Raw genomic sequence first — 14,243 nt, 5'->3', positions numbered from 1 at the left:
TTCAGAGAAAACTGTACATGGAACATGAAGACCTGGCTTAATTACCTTTAGTTTGAGGCTGCCTCGCGTTCTAACCGGGTCACCCTATATAATGACATTAATGGCCATAAATGAAAGATACATGGGTTTCGGAAAGAACACTTAACTTGAATTTGTTGACAGCGTGTGATAATGGTACACCTTTGGTTTCATAACACTACGTCCAAGTAAAATTAACAGGAGCCGAATTTGCTCCCGAGAGCCTCTGGTCTAGTCTCAACAATGTCTAACACTCCATACTATTGACGCTACTGGCCGACATTGTCCAGATATGATAGGAGCCGAATTTGCTCCACACGTCTCGGAGGTGACACAACAATGGCTGCCCCTCCTTCCTCCCTGACGCCTGGCTTACATTGTCCAGATTTCAGAAAGTGATAGAAGGGTCACATTTACTCTACTTTAATATTGATAATTAAGTTAATTTATATAAGATGTTTTTATGATGGTAAAGTCCAAAGACTAATGTATTTAAGAATAATTCCCACCATAATAGGTGGTGATTTATAATAGTATGTGGTGATGATATCCCGTTTTCTTTAGACGGTAATTCCACTACAAGTTACGTTTTCTATGGGTAACTTGTTTATACAACACAGCTCTTATCTGTCTGTATGATATTATTATTAAATGGTGTCGGATTTTCCGACAGTTGGGCTGACTGGTGAAAGGGGTGGAATTAGGATAGCTGCCGGTGGGATATGTAGTAACATTTGTCTGGGGTCTCTGGGATATATCTGGCAAGGTTAGCACCAATTGATGAACAGAGGCTATTAAGTTCAGTTGCCGTTTCCAAGTCGGTTGCAGATGTGCAACCGTTGCAGGTGTGTAACCAACTTTGGAGAGTTTTATCTGCTTGTTATGCGAGTGTTGTTTAGATCCTAGGATGTTATCTTGGTTATCTTGAGTTGATTTCGGGGCTTTGTTTTTAGTGTCCCCGCGGCCCGGTCCTTGACCAGGCCTCCACCCCCAGGAAGCAGCCCGTGACAGCTGACTAACTCCCAGGTACTTATTTACTGCTAGGTAACAGGGACATTCAGGGTGAAAGAAACTTTGCCCATTTGTTTCTGCCTCGTGCGGGAATCGAACCCGCACCACAGAATTACGAGTCCTGCGCGGTATCCACCAGGCTACGAGGCCCACCAGGCTACGTTAGAGATAGTTCTCTATGTGCTTTTCTTGTTTATTTTTGCTGCTTTCTATTTAATCTCAAAATAGGATAGTTTAGCTATTCCTATTATACTGGTAAGAGTTGATGAGTATGATTTTATTAGTTCTTTTGTAACTAGGCCAATCCTATGGTTGTCTCATATTCGTGTTTTTAATTAATTGCTCTAAGCATGCAAATTGTGAGCCAGAGGTTGTTTAATCTTGTGGCAGTTACTTGCTTGGGGAGGAGAGGACAGTGTGTGTTGTAGAGGCTGAGGAAGTTTTCAGTTAAGGAATTTATATTATGTTTATCATTGAAATCAGGTTCCCAGTTTATATTGCGAAGCACATTTATGAGGGGTTCCTATTACCTCTTTACTGGGTAGTCAAAAGGTTAATTTCATCGTATCTGATGGTAATATGTCCGTGTTTTCCGTGAGGAAAGTAGAATAGTGGTCAGTTGTTCTATTCAGTTCTATAACAGCAAGATAATGATAATGATAATAATAATATTAATTGTAATAATAATTTATTTGCAAGAAGATACAATGGGTTGGTGAGATTACATCTTACCAACCCAAGAGTGGCTGTTTCATGAGGCTATATGTAGTCTAAGGTTGCAGCAGATATTTAAGTGCTTCAGGTGGGCTTGGTGATTGCTAATCTATGCTAATCCCCATACAGGAGTGCTTGCCATTAAGGAAGTATTCGACTAGGGGACTTTTTTGTTGAAAGAGGTCAATGTTGAAGTCACCTCCTAAAATGATGTGATTTTTGTTGAGTTTGTTGTTTATGATTTGATTCCGCCAATTGTTTGTGATTGCAGTAATATTGAAAGGAAAAAATATAAACAACCCCAATAGTTAAAGGGGCTTAACAGATTTGATCGAGAATTGTGTAAAGGTATATTCACAGTAATCGTCTCTATTGTTGATGAATCCAGTACAGGTAAAGTTATCTTGATAATAGATAGGTGTACCTCCCCTCTTTTTGATTTCATGATATCCATAACTGGATATGATCTTTATTTAGTCATGTTTCTGTTAAGATAATGAAAGTGGTTTAATACCTTGTTATTCTGGTAATACATTTATATCATCAAAGTATTTATTGAGTGATCTGACACTTTGGTTAATATTGTACTGATAGGCTAGTGTTAGTTTTAAGTTTGTTTTTTGCAGGGTTTGCCGTGTAGTACCTACAGTACTGATGAACAACATGGTGGTTATTGTAGATATGTGATATATTTAGTTCACGATCGATAGCAGTTTGCATGCAGCAAGCATGGAGAAGACTATTTAAGGATATTCAGATTAGAATAGAGTATGAGGAAGGTGAAAGTTGGATAATTGTCTACAATATTAAAATATACACATATTTAAAAGTACTACAAAACTACACAGTTGTCAGTCTTGATTATTACCAAAATTACTGATATGTTGGATACACACATTTTTCAAGGCAAAATAAATAATGGCCAGATTTAAGTGGCTGAAACTCTGCTTGCGTCTTTTTGTTCTCATGAGATTAACTCATGAGAGTTTCAGTTGTTAAGATTGGCACAATTTCCGAGACGTTATTATTTATATTTATTTTTATTTATTTATTTATTTATTTATATACAAGAAGGTACATTGGGTTGAGAAATACATTGGAGTTTGAGTGTAATATTCTTGCAAAGCGACTAACACACACCGCGTTTCGGGCAGGTCCTGAAGCTAAAGAATAATGGTAACAGAATTTGAGTTAAATATAATTACTACATTACAAATTGATAGAACAGATTATATTAATGAGGTTGAATGTCTTAAGTACTAAATTGGGTGAGTACTCACCTAGTTGTGCTTGTGGGGGTTGCGCTTTGGTCTTTGGTCCCGCCTCTCATGTGTTGCACAAGGTGGAAAACTATGGAGATGAAAAAATCCACAAGGGCCGTGACGAGGATTCGAACCCACGTCCGAGAGGATCCCAAACGCTGCCTTAATCGACTTATCCCTTGTGGATTTGTTCATATGATGCATTACGCTATTGTGATTTTTGTGTGCTATGAAGATGAAATTAGGTACTTTTTGGTTTTGCTTTTGAAAAGTACAGGTTGGGAAATCTTTTAATTCATTAAGGAGCGAGTTCCATAGACTGGATCCTTTTATTTGCAAAGAGTATTTGCACAGGTTTAGTCTGACTCTGGGAAAAAAGAGGTGTTTATTTCTGGTGAGGTGCTCATGTGTACTGTTACATCTGTCATGGAAGAGTTTCAGATCAGGATTAGCATTTAGGAACAAGTTTTTGTACATGTAAATAGCACAAGAGAATGTGTGGATTGAGTGTTCGTTAATCTTGTCTAAGGATTTAAGGAAAAGGGGCTGTGTGTTGTCTGAAGACAGATTTTGTATAGTTCTGATAGTAGATTTTTGCTGGTTGATGATAGGCTTGAGATAATTTGCAAGGGTTGAACCCCATGCACAGATACCATACGTAAGATAGGGATAAATTAGCGCTTAGTATAATGAGGAGAGCAGAGAGGGGAACATGATATCTGATTTAAGAGAGTAAATCGACCGTTTTCTTTAGACTTTTTTGGCTATGTGTTGTATGTGGGTGCTGAAGTTCAGTCTCTTGTCTATGTATAGGCCAAGGAACTTTGCACCACTTTTACTATTAATGTTAACATTGTCTATGTGAAGGTGAATTTTACACCATAAGACTTTCAGAAAAACAGGTCCGACTTTACTCCGACTTTACTACCTTTAGAGACAAAGTCTCTTAACTTCATACATTATATTGCCCATAGAAAACTAATATTTTACAATTATCATTGTCGACATGTAACATAATATGAATTTTAATAAAATGAAAGGCTAATAGACCTTAATGAGTTAAGTTTCTGTGCATGAAGCTAAAGTCGTGGCTAACACAAGAACATGTTAACAAAAAATTATATCTAACCGATTTTCCTCAGTTTGTCTTTTTTCACCTTAAACCTTGTTTCTCTTGGTGACATGTTGCGTGTTTTGTGCCGCAGGAACCCCACCCCAGACGACAGTCTGGGCTTCACCTGGGACCCCATCACTGATAACGACTTCCGCCACCTTGCTCTTACACCTTCTCCCGCCATGCAAGACGACTATAGACAGGAGGTAATTAAAAAATAATGTATCGTAACCTTTAGTGTGTGTGTACATTCTTAAGATGAATGGTAAATCTAAATATTCTTCCTTCATATTAAAGGTTAAAAGGGGTACCACCTCTGGTGAAAATGTAGGGACCCATAGCCACGGAGAAGAAAATAATGAGTACTCAGAGAAGACCTTCTGGATCCTCATTGAACACTTTGATATTTTCTTTTCTTTCTTAAAGGTTAATATATATTTAAACCAGACAATATTGGTACAATTATTAATTTCTTTGTTGATATTCTCGCATTTGCATTAGGTTCTTCCTCGCATTCATGGAGTATTCAGATTGTTCCACTTGAGATTTCTATATGTTATATTGAAAAAAGCATGGATATTAACACTGAAGGATGAATTCCGTTTTTCGGTGTGAGATTATCCCCCTTTCCACCCAAGGAGCAATTTAGAGTTCAACCCAAGCTTCGTCTAGGGGCAAAGCTCAACGCCTTAAGCCATACTGATACTCTGTCCACAGAGCATTCTCTCTTTCAAATCATATACACTGATGGTTCCCTACACCACCCCACGGGGGCAGCTGGAAGTGCAATTGTCCTGACAATGGGCGATGGCTTATATTTTGAGTGGGGACTCCGTCTAAACAACTGGGCCTCTACCCTTTAGACCGAACTATTTGCCTTGCTTCTTGCACTGAAATGTGTATAAATCTCCAAACTTGATACATTAATTGTACTTGACTCTTTGTCATTCTTAATTGTGCTCATTTCCTTATGACACAATTGTAATATGCTTGCGTCTGAAGCTAGACACAATTGTAACATGTTTGTGTCTGATGAGGGGAACAGAAAAGGAACAGAGGGGGAGATTGAGGGTTGGAGGGGGTGGGAGAGAAAAGGAAACAAAGGGGGAAATTTGGAAGGGGGATGGGAGGGGGAACGGAGAAGAGGGGAAGAAAAAGGGATTAGATAGCAAGAGATAGGGCGTCGGTGGCGGGGAATAGTGGTGGTGGAGATGAGAGAGAGGAAGCGTGCTGGCGGTGGTGAGGTGAGGCGACCAGTAACTCTTTAAACAAGACAGATTAATGATAGGTAGTCGAGGCCTCACTATACACAAAACAGCATCGTTCCCAGCTAATTATACTGACCAAACGTTTGCTAGCGAAGGTGGTTGGGAGGAATTGTGGTGGGTGTTCGTTCCTCTATATTCTCAGCTACGACCTGTCCAAAATGTAGTTTTCTCTCCTAGGATCGTCGTCTGCAATACTACAGACCAGAAGGCTGCATAAACACAAGGGATAGACTCAATCTGCATGCTTCTATTTACATTTAATTTATTTATTATGCACCCCATACACATCCTTGGACGGTGGTGGAAAGGGTTACAGAGGCACATGATGGATTCAGGAACTGAATCCCATAGTTCCGAGGTTAAAACGTACGGTCTATGGCCAGGCTGTGCATTCTGACCTCCAGCCTCTTCGGTCAAATTTAAAAAACGCAGTCTACGTCACTGTGACATAGACTGTGCAAAGCCAAAATAAAAGTCACATGGCTGAAGTCGTACTTTCCCCTACTCCTGTCCTCTCCAGCACGAACCCATTTCATCTTTCTTTCACACTCCCTGTATACCTTTCATCTCTTTTTCTCAACCTGCCACTCCCCTTCTCCCACCATTCCCCCTGTCCCATCATCTCTGATATTAATGCAGTGTGAATGTATTGTTTTGATACTGTAAAACCTCAACATGCAACAGCATCAACACCAGTGGAGGTCACTCTGCATGAGGTCAATTGACAGATCACAATATGTGAGCAGCCGCCAAGCTTCCCTGTATACTCAGATGGAGGGAAAGGGTCCGGTATGGAGACTTTTAGGCTATGTGCTGCAGGAGGATAGAAATAGCCTAAGCTATTCTACTCCTTTGAGATGTATTTTATTGTCTCAATAAACGTACTTGAACTTGAAATGTGCTAAATTTGAGTAATGCATTTAAGTTTATGTATTGACCAAGGAACTTTGCCTCATTTTTACTATCAATATTATATTATCTGTCTATTTTGTTCGACGATTTGTTTCCAAATAAAATGTAGTATGTCTTTTCTAAGTCTCTGTGTTTACATTCCTCAGACGCGGGAGTTCTGGTCATCTCTACCTCTCAAGCAAAATCTGATACTTCACCCTGATAAAGTACTCAACATTGTATACGTCCCTGTTGAAGAAACAAAGACTGAACCTGTTGAAGAAATAGAGACTGAGCCTGTTGAAGGAACTGTGCAGGATCAGGAAGATCCTACACAAAGTCTGGACCCTCCTGCTCAGACTGAGGAATATCTGTCTGTAAAGGAAGATACTGAAGGAAATGAAGCTAAGAGTCCAGAAGATGAGCATAAAGAGAAGAAAGATGAACTTTAAATATTAAAAATTATTATAGGCTCAATAATAGTTTCATTTCGAATACAAAAATATTATGGGTAATTTAATTATAACTTCTCAACTACGTCAGTCAAATAAAGATTGTTATATAATTTTGTCTTTCATCTAGTACTACATAACATACTGCAATTGACAGTCTATATAGTTAAGCATATAATTATGAATTTCCCTAATAAAACTTAGAATGTACAATACCACACAAACTTAGAGTACACTCAAATAACTCTGCCCATCTGAAATAAATATATCCCGTTTTATTTCATATAAAATTTTGTTCACATTTTTTGTATTATAATAACACTTTATCGGGAAAAAATCTATATATGGAATTAAAGTGTTGGTGATGGCTGGTAGCCTCCTCCCAGTGTCCTAGCAGTTCATTCTTGTTCGAAATAGATATTAATCTGTTTTAGAACAATAATCCTCATAATGATGCTTTTACATTATCTTTTAAGTGCTTAATGTAAAGTTATTAAATGTTTATGCCGTGTGTTTGATACTTTATCGCGTAATGTTCAATACTTGTAACCGACATTGTTAGAAAATATACGAGAGTAAATATGAAAAGTTTTATAAATCAATAAACATTTCTAAGCCAAATATTATTGTTTTGATTCATTAGATTTGATTTTATCATTAATATAACAGAAACAAGCAACACTTAATGGGTCAGCCAGAGGCTTAGGGCCCGCGCATGAATATCCCTGCAAAAAAAAAATTAAGATTATCATGTTTACGTGATCTTACATTTATAAATTCATCATGAAGGGAATATGTTATACAAATGACAATTTGGTGTTATAAATTGGTTTAATTCTTTATATTAAAAAAAATCTATATGTCTAGTTTGTAGTCACACTTTGATTTTTTTTTTTAAAAACTAAAAACTTATCCGCTATGTCTAGCAAAGATTTTGAAAAACAGATATTTTAAAATTACGATACTGACTGGTGCTGATCACTGATACTGGCTGGTGCTGATCACTGATACTGGCTGGTGCTGATCACTGATACTGGCTGGTGCTGATCACTGATACTGGCTGGTGCTGATCACTGATACTGGCTGGTGCTGATCACTGATACTGACTGGTGCTGATCACTGATACTGGCTGGTGCTGATCACTGATACTGGCTGGTGCTGATCACTGATACTGGCTGGTGCTGATCACTGATATTGGCTGGTGCTGATCACTGATACTGGCTGGTGCTGATCACTGATACTGGCTGGTGCTGATCACTGATACTGGCTGGTGCTGATCACTGATACTGGCTGGTGCTGATCACTGATATTAGCTGGTGCGGATCACTGATACTGGCTGGTGCTGATCACTGATACTGGCTGGTGCTGATCACTGATACTGGCTGGTGCTGATCACTGATACTGGCTGGTGCTGATCACTGATACTTGCTGGTGCTGATCACTTATACTGGCTGGTGCTGATGATCACTGATACTGGCTGGTGCTGATGATCACTGATACTGGCTGGTGCTGATGATCACTGATACTGGCTGGTGCTGATGATCACTGATACTGGCTGGTGCTGATGATCACTGATACTGGCTGGTGCTGATGATCACTGATACTGGCTGGTGCTGATGATCACTGATACTGGCTGGTGCTGATGATCACTGATACTGGCTGGTGCTGATGATCACTGATACTGGCTGGTGCTGATCACTGATACTGGCTGGTGCTGATCACTGATACTGGCTGGTGCTGATCACTGATACTGGCTGGTGCTGATCACTGATACTGGCTGGTGCTGATCACTGATACTGGCTGGTGCTGATGATCACTGATACTGGCTGGTGCTGATCACTGATACTGGCTGGTGCTGATGATCACTGATACTGGCTGGTGCTGATGATCACTGATACTGGCTGGTGCTGATGATCACTAATACTGGCTGGTGCTGATCACTGATACTGACTGGTGCTGATCACTGATACTGGCTGGTGCTGATCACTGATACTGGCTGGTGCTGATGACTGATACTGGCTGGTGCTGATCACTGATACTGGCTGGTGCTGATCACTGATACTGGCTGGTGCTGATCACTGATATTGGCTGGTGCTGATCACTGATACTGGCTGGTGCTGATCACTGATACTGGCTGGTGCTGATCACTGATACTGACTGGTGCTGATCACTGATACTGGCTGGTGCTGATCACTGATACTGGCTGGTGCTGATCACTGATACTGGCTGGTGCTGATCACTGATACTGGCTGGTGCTGATCACTGATACTGGCTGGTGCTGATCACTGATATTGGCTGGTGCTGATCACTGATATTGGCTGGTGCTGATCACTGATACTGGCTGGTGCTGATCACTGATACTGGCTGGTGCTGATCACTGATATTGGCTGGTGCTGATCACTGATACTGCCTGGTGCTGATCACTGATACTGGCTGGTGCTGATCACTGATACTGGCTGGTGCTGATCACTGATATTGGCTGGTGCTGATCACTGATACTGACTGGTGCTGATCACTGATACTGGCTGGTGCTGATGACTGATACTGGCTGGTGCTGATCACTGATACTGGCTGGTGCTGATCACTGATACTGGCTGGTGCTGATCACTGATACTGGCTGGTGCTGATCACTGATACTGACTGGTGCTGATCACTGATACTGGCTGGTGCTGATGATCACTGATACTGACTGGTGCTGATCACTGATACTGGCTGGTGCTGATCACTGATACTGGCTGGTGCTGATCACTTATACTGGCTGGTGCTGATCACTGATACTGGCTGGTGCTGATCACTGATACTGGCTGGTGCTGATCACTGATACTGGCTGGTGCTGATCACTGATACTGGCTGGTGCTGATCACTGATATTGGCTGGTGCTGATCACTGATACTGGCTGGTGCTGATCACTGATACTGACTGGTGCTGATCACTGATACTGGCTGGTGCTGATCACTGATACTGGCTGGTGCTGATCACTGATACTGACTGGTGCTGATCACTGATACTGGCTGGTGCTGATCACTGATACTGGCTGGTGCTGATCACTGATACTGGCTGGTGCTGATCACTGATATTGGCTGGTGCTGATCACTGATACTGGCTGGTGCTGATCACTGATACTGGCTGGTGCTGATCACTGATACTGGCTGGTGCTGATCACTGATACTGGCTGGTGCTGATCACTGATACTGGCTGGTGCTGATCACTGATACTGGCTGGTGCTGATCACTGATATTGGCTGGTGCTGATCACTGATACTGGCTGGTGCTGATCACTGATACTGACTGGTGCTGATCACTGATACTGGCTGGTGCTGATCACTGATACTGACTGGTGCTGATCACTGATACTGGCTGGTGCTGATCACTGATACTGGCTGGTGCTGATCACTGATACTGGCTGGTGCTGATCACTGATACTGGCTGGTGCTGATCACTGATACTGGCTGGTGCTGATCACTGATATTGGCTGGTGCTGATCACTGATACTGGCTGGTGCTGATCACTGATACTGACTGGTGCTGATCACTGATACTGGCTGGTGCTGATCACTGATACTGGCTGGTGCTGATCACTGATACTGGCTGGTGCTGATCACTGATACTGGCTGGTGCTGATCACTGATACTGACTGGTGCTGATCACTGATACTGGCTGGTGCTGATCACTGATACTGGCTGGTGCTGATCACTGATACTGACTGGTGCTGATCACTGATACTGGCTGGTGCTGATCACTGATACTGGCTGGTGCTGATCACTAATACTGGCTGGTGCTGATCACTGATACTGGCTGGTGCTGATCACTGATACTGGCTGGTGCTGATCACTGATACTGGCTGGTGCTGATGATCACTGATACTGGCTGGTGCTGATCACTAATACTGACTGGTGCTGATCACTAATACTGACTGGTGCTGATCACTGATACTGACTGGTGCTGATCACTGATACTGACTGGTGCTGATCACTGATACTGGCTGGTGCTGATCACTGATACTGACTGGTGCTGATCACTGATACTGGCTGGTGCTGATCACTGATACTGGCTGGTGCTGATCACTGATACTGGCTGGTGCTGATCACTGATACTGACTGGTGCTGATCACTGATACTGACTGGTGCTGATGATCACTTTTTTTCAGGGATATTCCTGCGCGGGCCCTGAGCCTCTTGCTGGCCCACTAAGTGTTGCTTGTTTCTGTTTTACTTGGGCGGAGTGTGAGTATTTATTACTCGTATGGTCGCTTCAGTAAGATTTTGCCGTATGTGTTTAACAACTTCTTCTGTTCTGTTGAATTTAAGTTGAAATCTTAATGGGTTTGTAACTGTGCACTGTGTTAGATAATGTTCCAGTGGTCTGTCGGGCATTTCTCCACAGTGTTGGCATTTCCTCTCATCTTCCGGAACCTGTAAGCCTATTTCCCATGCACATGGGTATCCAAGCCTGATGCGATGTAAGTGTACTTATGTTGCTCTACTGCTCCCTTTCATCATGTGGTTCGTAGTGGGTTGAATTCTTGTACCAACCCGCAGATCCTGATGTTGCAACTGCTGTGTTGTGGTCACTGTACATCTTTTGCATTCCTCTGTTTCTAATTACTTTCTTAATTTAATCTGTGATAGACTCTGTGGTATGTAAATGTCCCAGTTGATAATTACCCGTCGGGCTTGTCGTTTGAGTGTTTGCATTAATGATATGACATTTGTGATCAGATGGATGTTATCACATATGTGTTCTTGTTGCAAGGTTTCAATGGCGGTTCTCGAATCTGTATGTATGATAACATGTTGTCGGTGTTCAGCAAGAGCATGTTCCAAAGCCTTTTGAATGGCTAGCATCTCTGTTTGTAAAGTTGAACACCCATTTGAGAGTCTCCAACTATTTACAGAGTTTCCTGCTTTAACTGCAGCTCTGGTTTCTTGTCCCTACTGGTCTGCTGATCCATCTGTGAAGTAACTGAAGCTGTCGGATGCCATGTTTGCTTCTATATGCATCTGTGGAATGTTACGTAGCAGATGAGGATTTATCTGGTTCTTTTTTCCTCCAATAACCATAATCTTAATGTCTGCTGGCGGAGTTTCCCAAGGGGATTGCATAACAAAGTCTGCATGTATTTCGTCGACACCCTTCTCAGTGATTGTGTTTGTTATATCGAATGTATTGATGGTGTTTATCGCACAATGGGTCCACTTGTTGCTATTGGAGGTTCTTCTGTCCAGAGTTAGTGCTCCAGTGATTATATCTTTAAGTGAACTGATTCTAGGTCTAGTCAATATCTTGATCAGCATGCATGCAGCAATCCATTTTACCCTCATTTCAATCGACGTTAGCTTGGTCTTAGGTTCAGTATTTTAGTCCATCTGGGAGCTCCTGTTATGATTCGCAATGCATCGTTTTGAATAACCTCAACGTTTGCCCACTGACCAGGAGAAAGAGTGAGTAAGGCAGGCGCTGCATAATCAACTAGGGAACGAACGGCGTGTATATAAAACATTCTTAACACTTTGTGTCCCGCTCCTAGACGGGGCCCTGTGATTGCTCTCATTATATTTAGTCGTGATTTTGTTTTGTTTTTAGATATTGAATTTGCTTGTTGAATGTCATTTTAAAATCTATCCGCACTCCGAGATGTTGATATTGTGCAACCCACTGAAGGTTAATGTCTTGAATGTGTAGGTGCCTGTATGGAGTGTTGCCGCCTAGTCTCATTGCCTTAGACTTCTGTGCAGATATTTTTAGCCCTAAAACGCTGCATTCAGATGTTACTTTATCTAATGCACCTTGTGTTTTATTTAGAAGTGAAGGACCTGTAATGACTAATGCTATATCATGAGCATAGCTTAGCAATTTAACCCCTTCTGTAAATGTCATGGTAACAAAGTTTTCCATAAGGATGTTAAAAAGACTAGGACTGAGGACTCCTCCTTGTGGGGTACCATTCTCATGCAAGTGGTAGTCCGACATGTCCTTGCAACTTTACTCTGGCATACCTGTGACTTAAGTAATCTTGAATCCATGCTAGCATATTTCCCTTTACACCTTTTTAAACTAAGGTGTGTAAAATTGCTTGCGGGCTTGCAAGGTCGAATGCTTTTTCTAGATCAAGGAAGATCACTATAGCTGGACCTGAGTTAACTGTTCTTAATAATGTTGCTATGCAGTTGGCAGTACCTACTCCTCTAGTGAAGCCAAATATGTGTTTATAAAGGTCTCTAGTCTTCCACAGTAGCCTATTTAAGACCATCCGTTCTGCAGTTTTACTAATGCATGATGTTAATGAAATGGGTCTGTAATTGCCAGGTTCTTTTGGGTTAGGAATCGATATGATGTCTGCTTTCTTCCAAGAGGTCGGTAGTTTGCCTTGCTGCCAAGATGCATTGATGACGTCCAATACTCCTTGTTCTCTAGCAGGACCTGCATGTGCGATCATTGAGTATGTAATGTTATCAGCACCTGGTGCAGTGTCCTTACCACCTTTTTTGGGTCTGATTAGTTCTTGTTTGGTGAAGGGACAGTCCCATTCGTCGTTTATCCTGAGCTGTGGCTGACAGCACGGTCGACGTAAGCGTTGACAACACTCCTCTTGTACCTGTCTGGGCAGTCACTGTTGGCATGCAGGCACATTCCTATGTTTGTTTCCTTAGTGTAGACTGCAGTGTGGAAACCTCCGTTCCTTTCCGTGACTGTTACATCTAGAAAGGGCAGCTTCCCATCCTTCTCCATCACGTAAGTGAAATTCAACACAGAATTCTGCTCGAATGCCTCCTTCAGCTCCTGCAGACGTCTGACATCAGGTACCTGTGTAAAAATGTCGTCAACATACCGGCAGTATATGGTAGGTTTCAAGTTCATGTCAACTAAGACCTTCTTTTCGATGGTACCCATGTAGAAGTTCGCAAACAGGACACCTAGGGGAGAACCCATGGCGACCCCCATCTACTTACTTATACATGTGCCCATCTGGGCTCAAGAAGGGTGCCTCTTTAGTACAAGCTTGGAGTAGTTTCCTTAGAATGTTTTCAGGTATGTCAAGAGGAGTACAAGCCGGATCACAATACACTCTGTCCGCTATCATCCCGATTGTTTCATCCACAGGTAAGTTGGTAAACAGTGATTCTACATCCAACGAGGCTCTTATTCCTGTGGCCCGTGTTCCCCACAGTAAGTCAACAAATTCCTTTGGAGACTTCAGGCTGAAAGCACAAGGTACATAAGGAGTCAGCAAGCCGTTGAGCCGCTTCGCCAGTCTGTACGTGGGTATGGGTATTCTTGAGGTTATCTTGAGGTTATCTTGAGATGATTTCGGGGCTTTTTAGTGTCCCCGCGGCCTGGTCCTCGACCAGGCCTCCACCCCCAGGAAGCAGCCTGTGACAGCTGACTAACACCCAGGTACCTATTTACTGCTAGGTAACAGGGGCATAGGGTGAAAGAAACTCTGCCCATTGTTTCTCGCTGGCGCCTGGGATCGAACCCAGGACCACAGGATCACAAGTCCCGCGTGCTGTCCGC

General features: G+C 42.1%; 1 protein-coding gene across 1 annotated transcript in view; it reads left to right on the top strand.

Annotated features, from left to right (window-relative positions):
• LOC123755654 (carboxylic ester hydrolase) overlaps nt 1–6,843 on the top strand; it is a 113,924-nt gene extending 107,081 nt beyond the window's left edge. Inside the window, exons 12-13 of the mRNA XM_045738383.2 lie at nt 4,211–4,325; nt 6,446–6,843. Of these exons, the coding sequence (XP_045594339.2) occupies nt 4,211–4,325; nt 6,446–6,730 (400 nt within the window). The 3' untranslated portion in view covers nt 6,731–6,843. The remainder of the gene's footprint in view (nt 1–4,210; nt 4,326–6,445) is intronic.
• Nucleotides 6,844–14,243: the final 7,400 nt, after the last annotated feature.

Source organism: Procambarus clarkii, chromosome 55 (genome assembly GCF_040958095.1).
Source record: "Procambarus clarkii isolate CNS0578487 chromosome 55, FALCON_Pclarkii_2.0, whole genome shotgun sequence".
Classification (NCBI taxonomy): domain Eukaryota; kingdom Metazoa; phylum Arthropoda; class Malacostraca; order Decapoda; family Cambaridae; genus Procambarus; species Procambarus clarkii.
The sequence above is the reverse complement of the archived record's forward strand: the minus strand, read 5'-3'. Positions and strand labels throughout refer to the sequence as shown.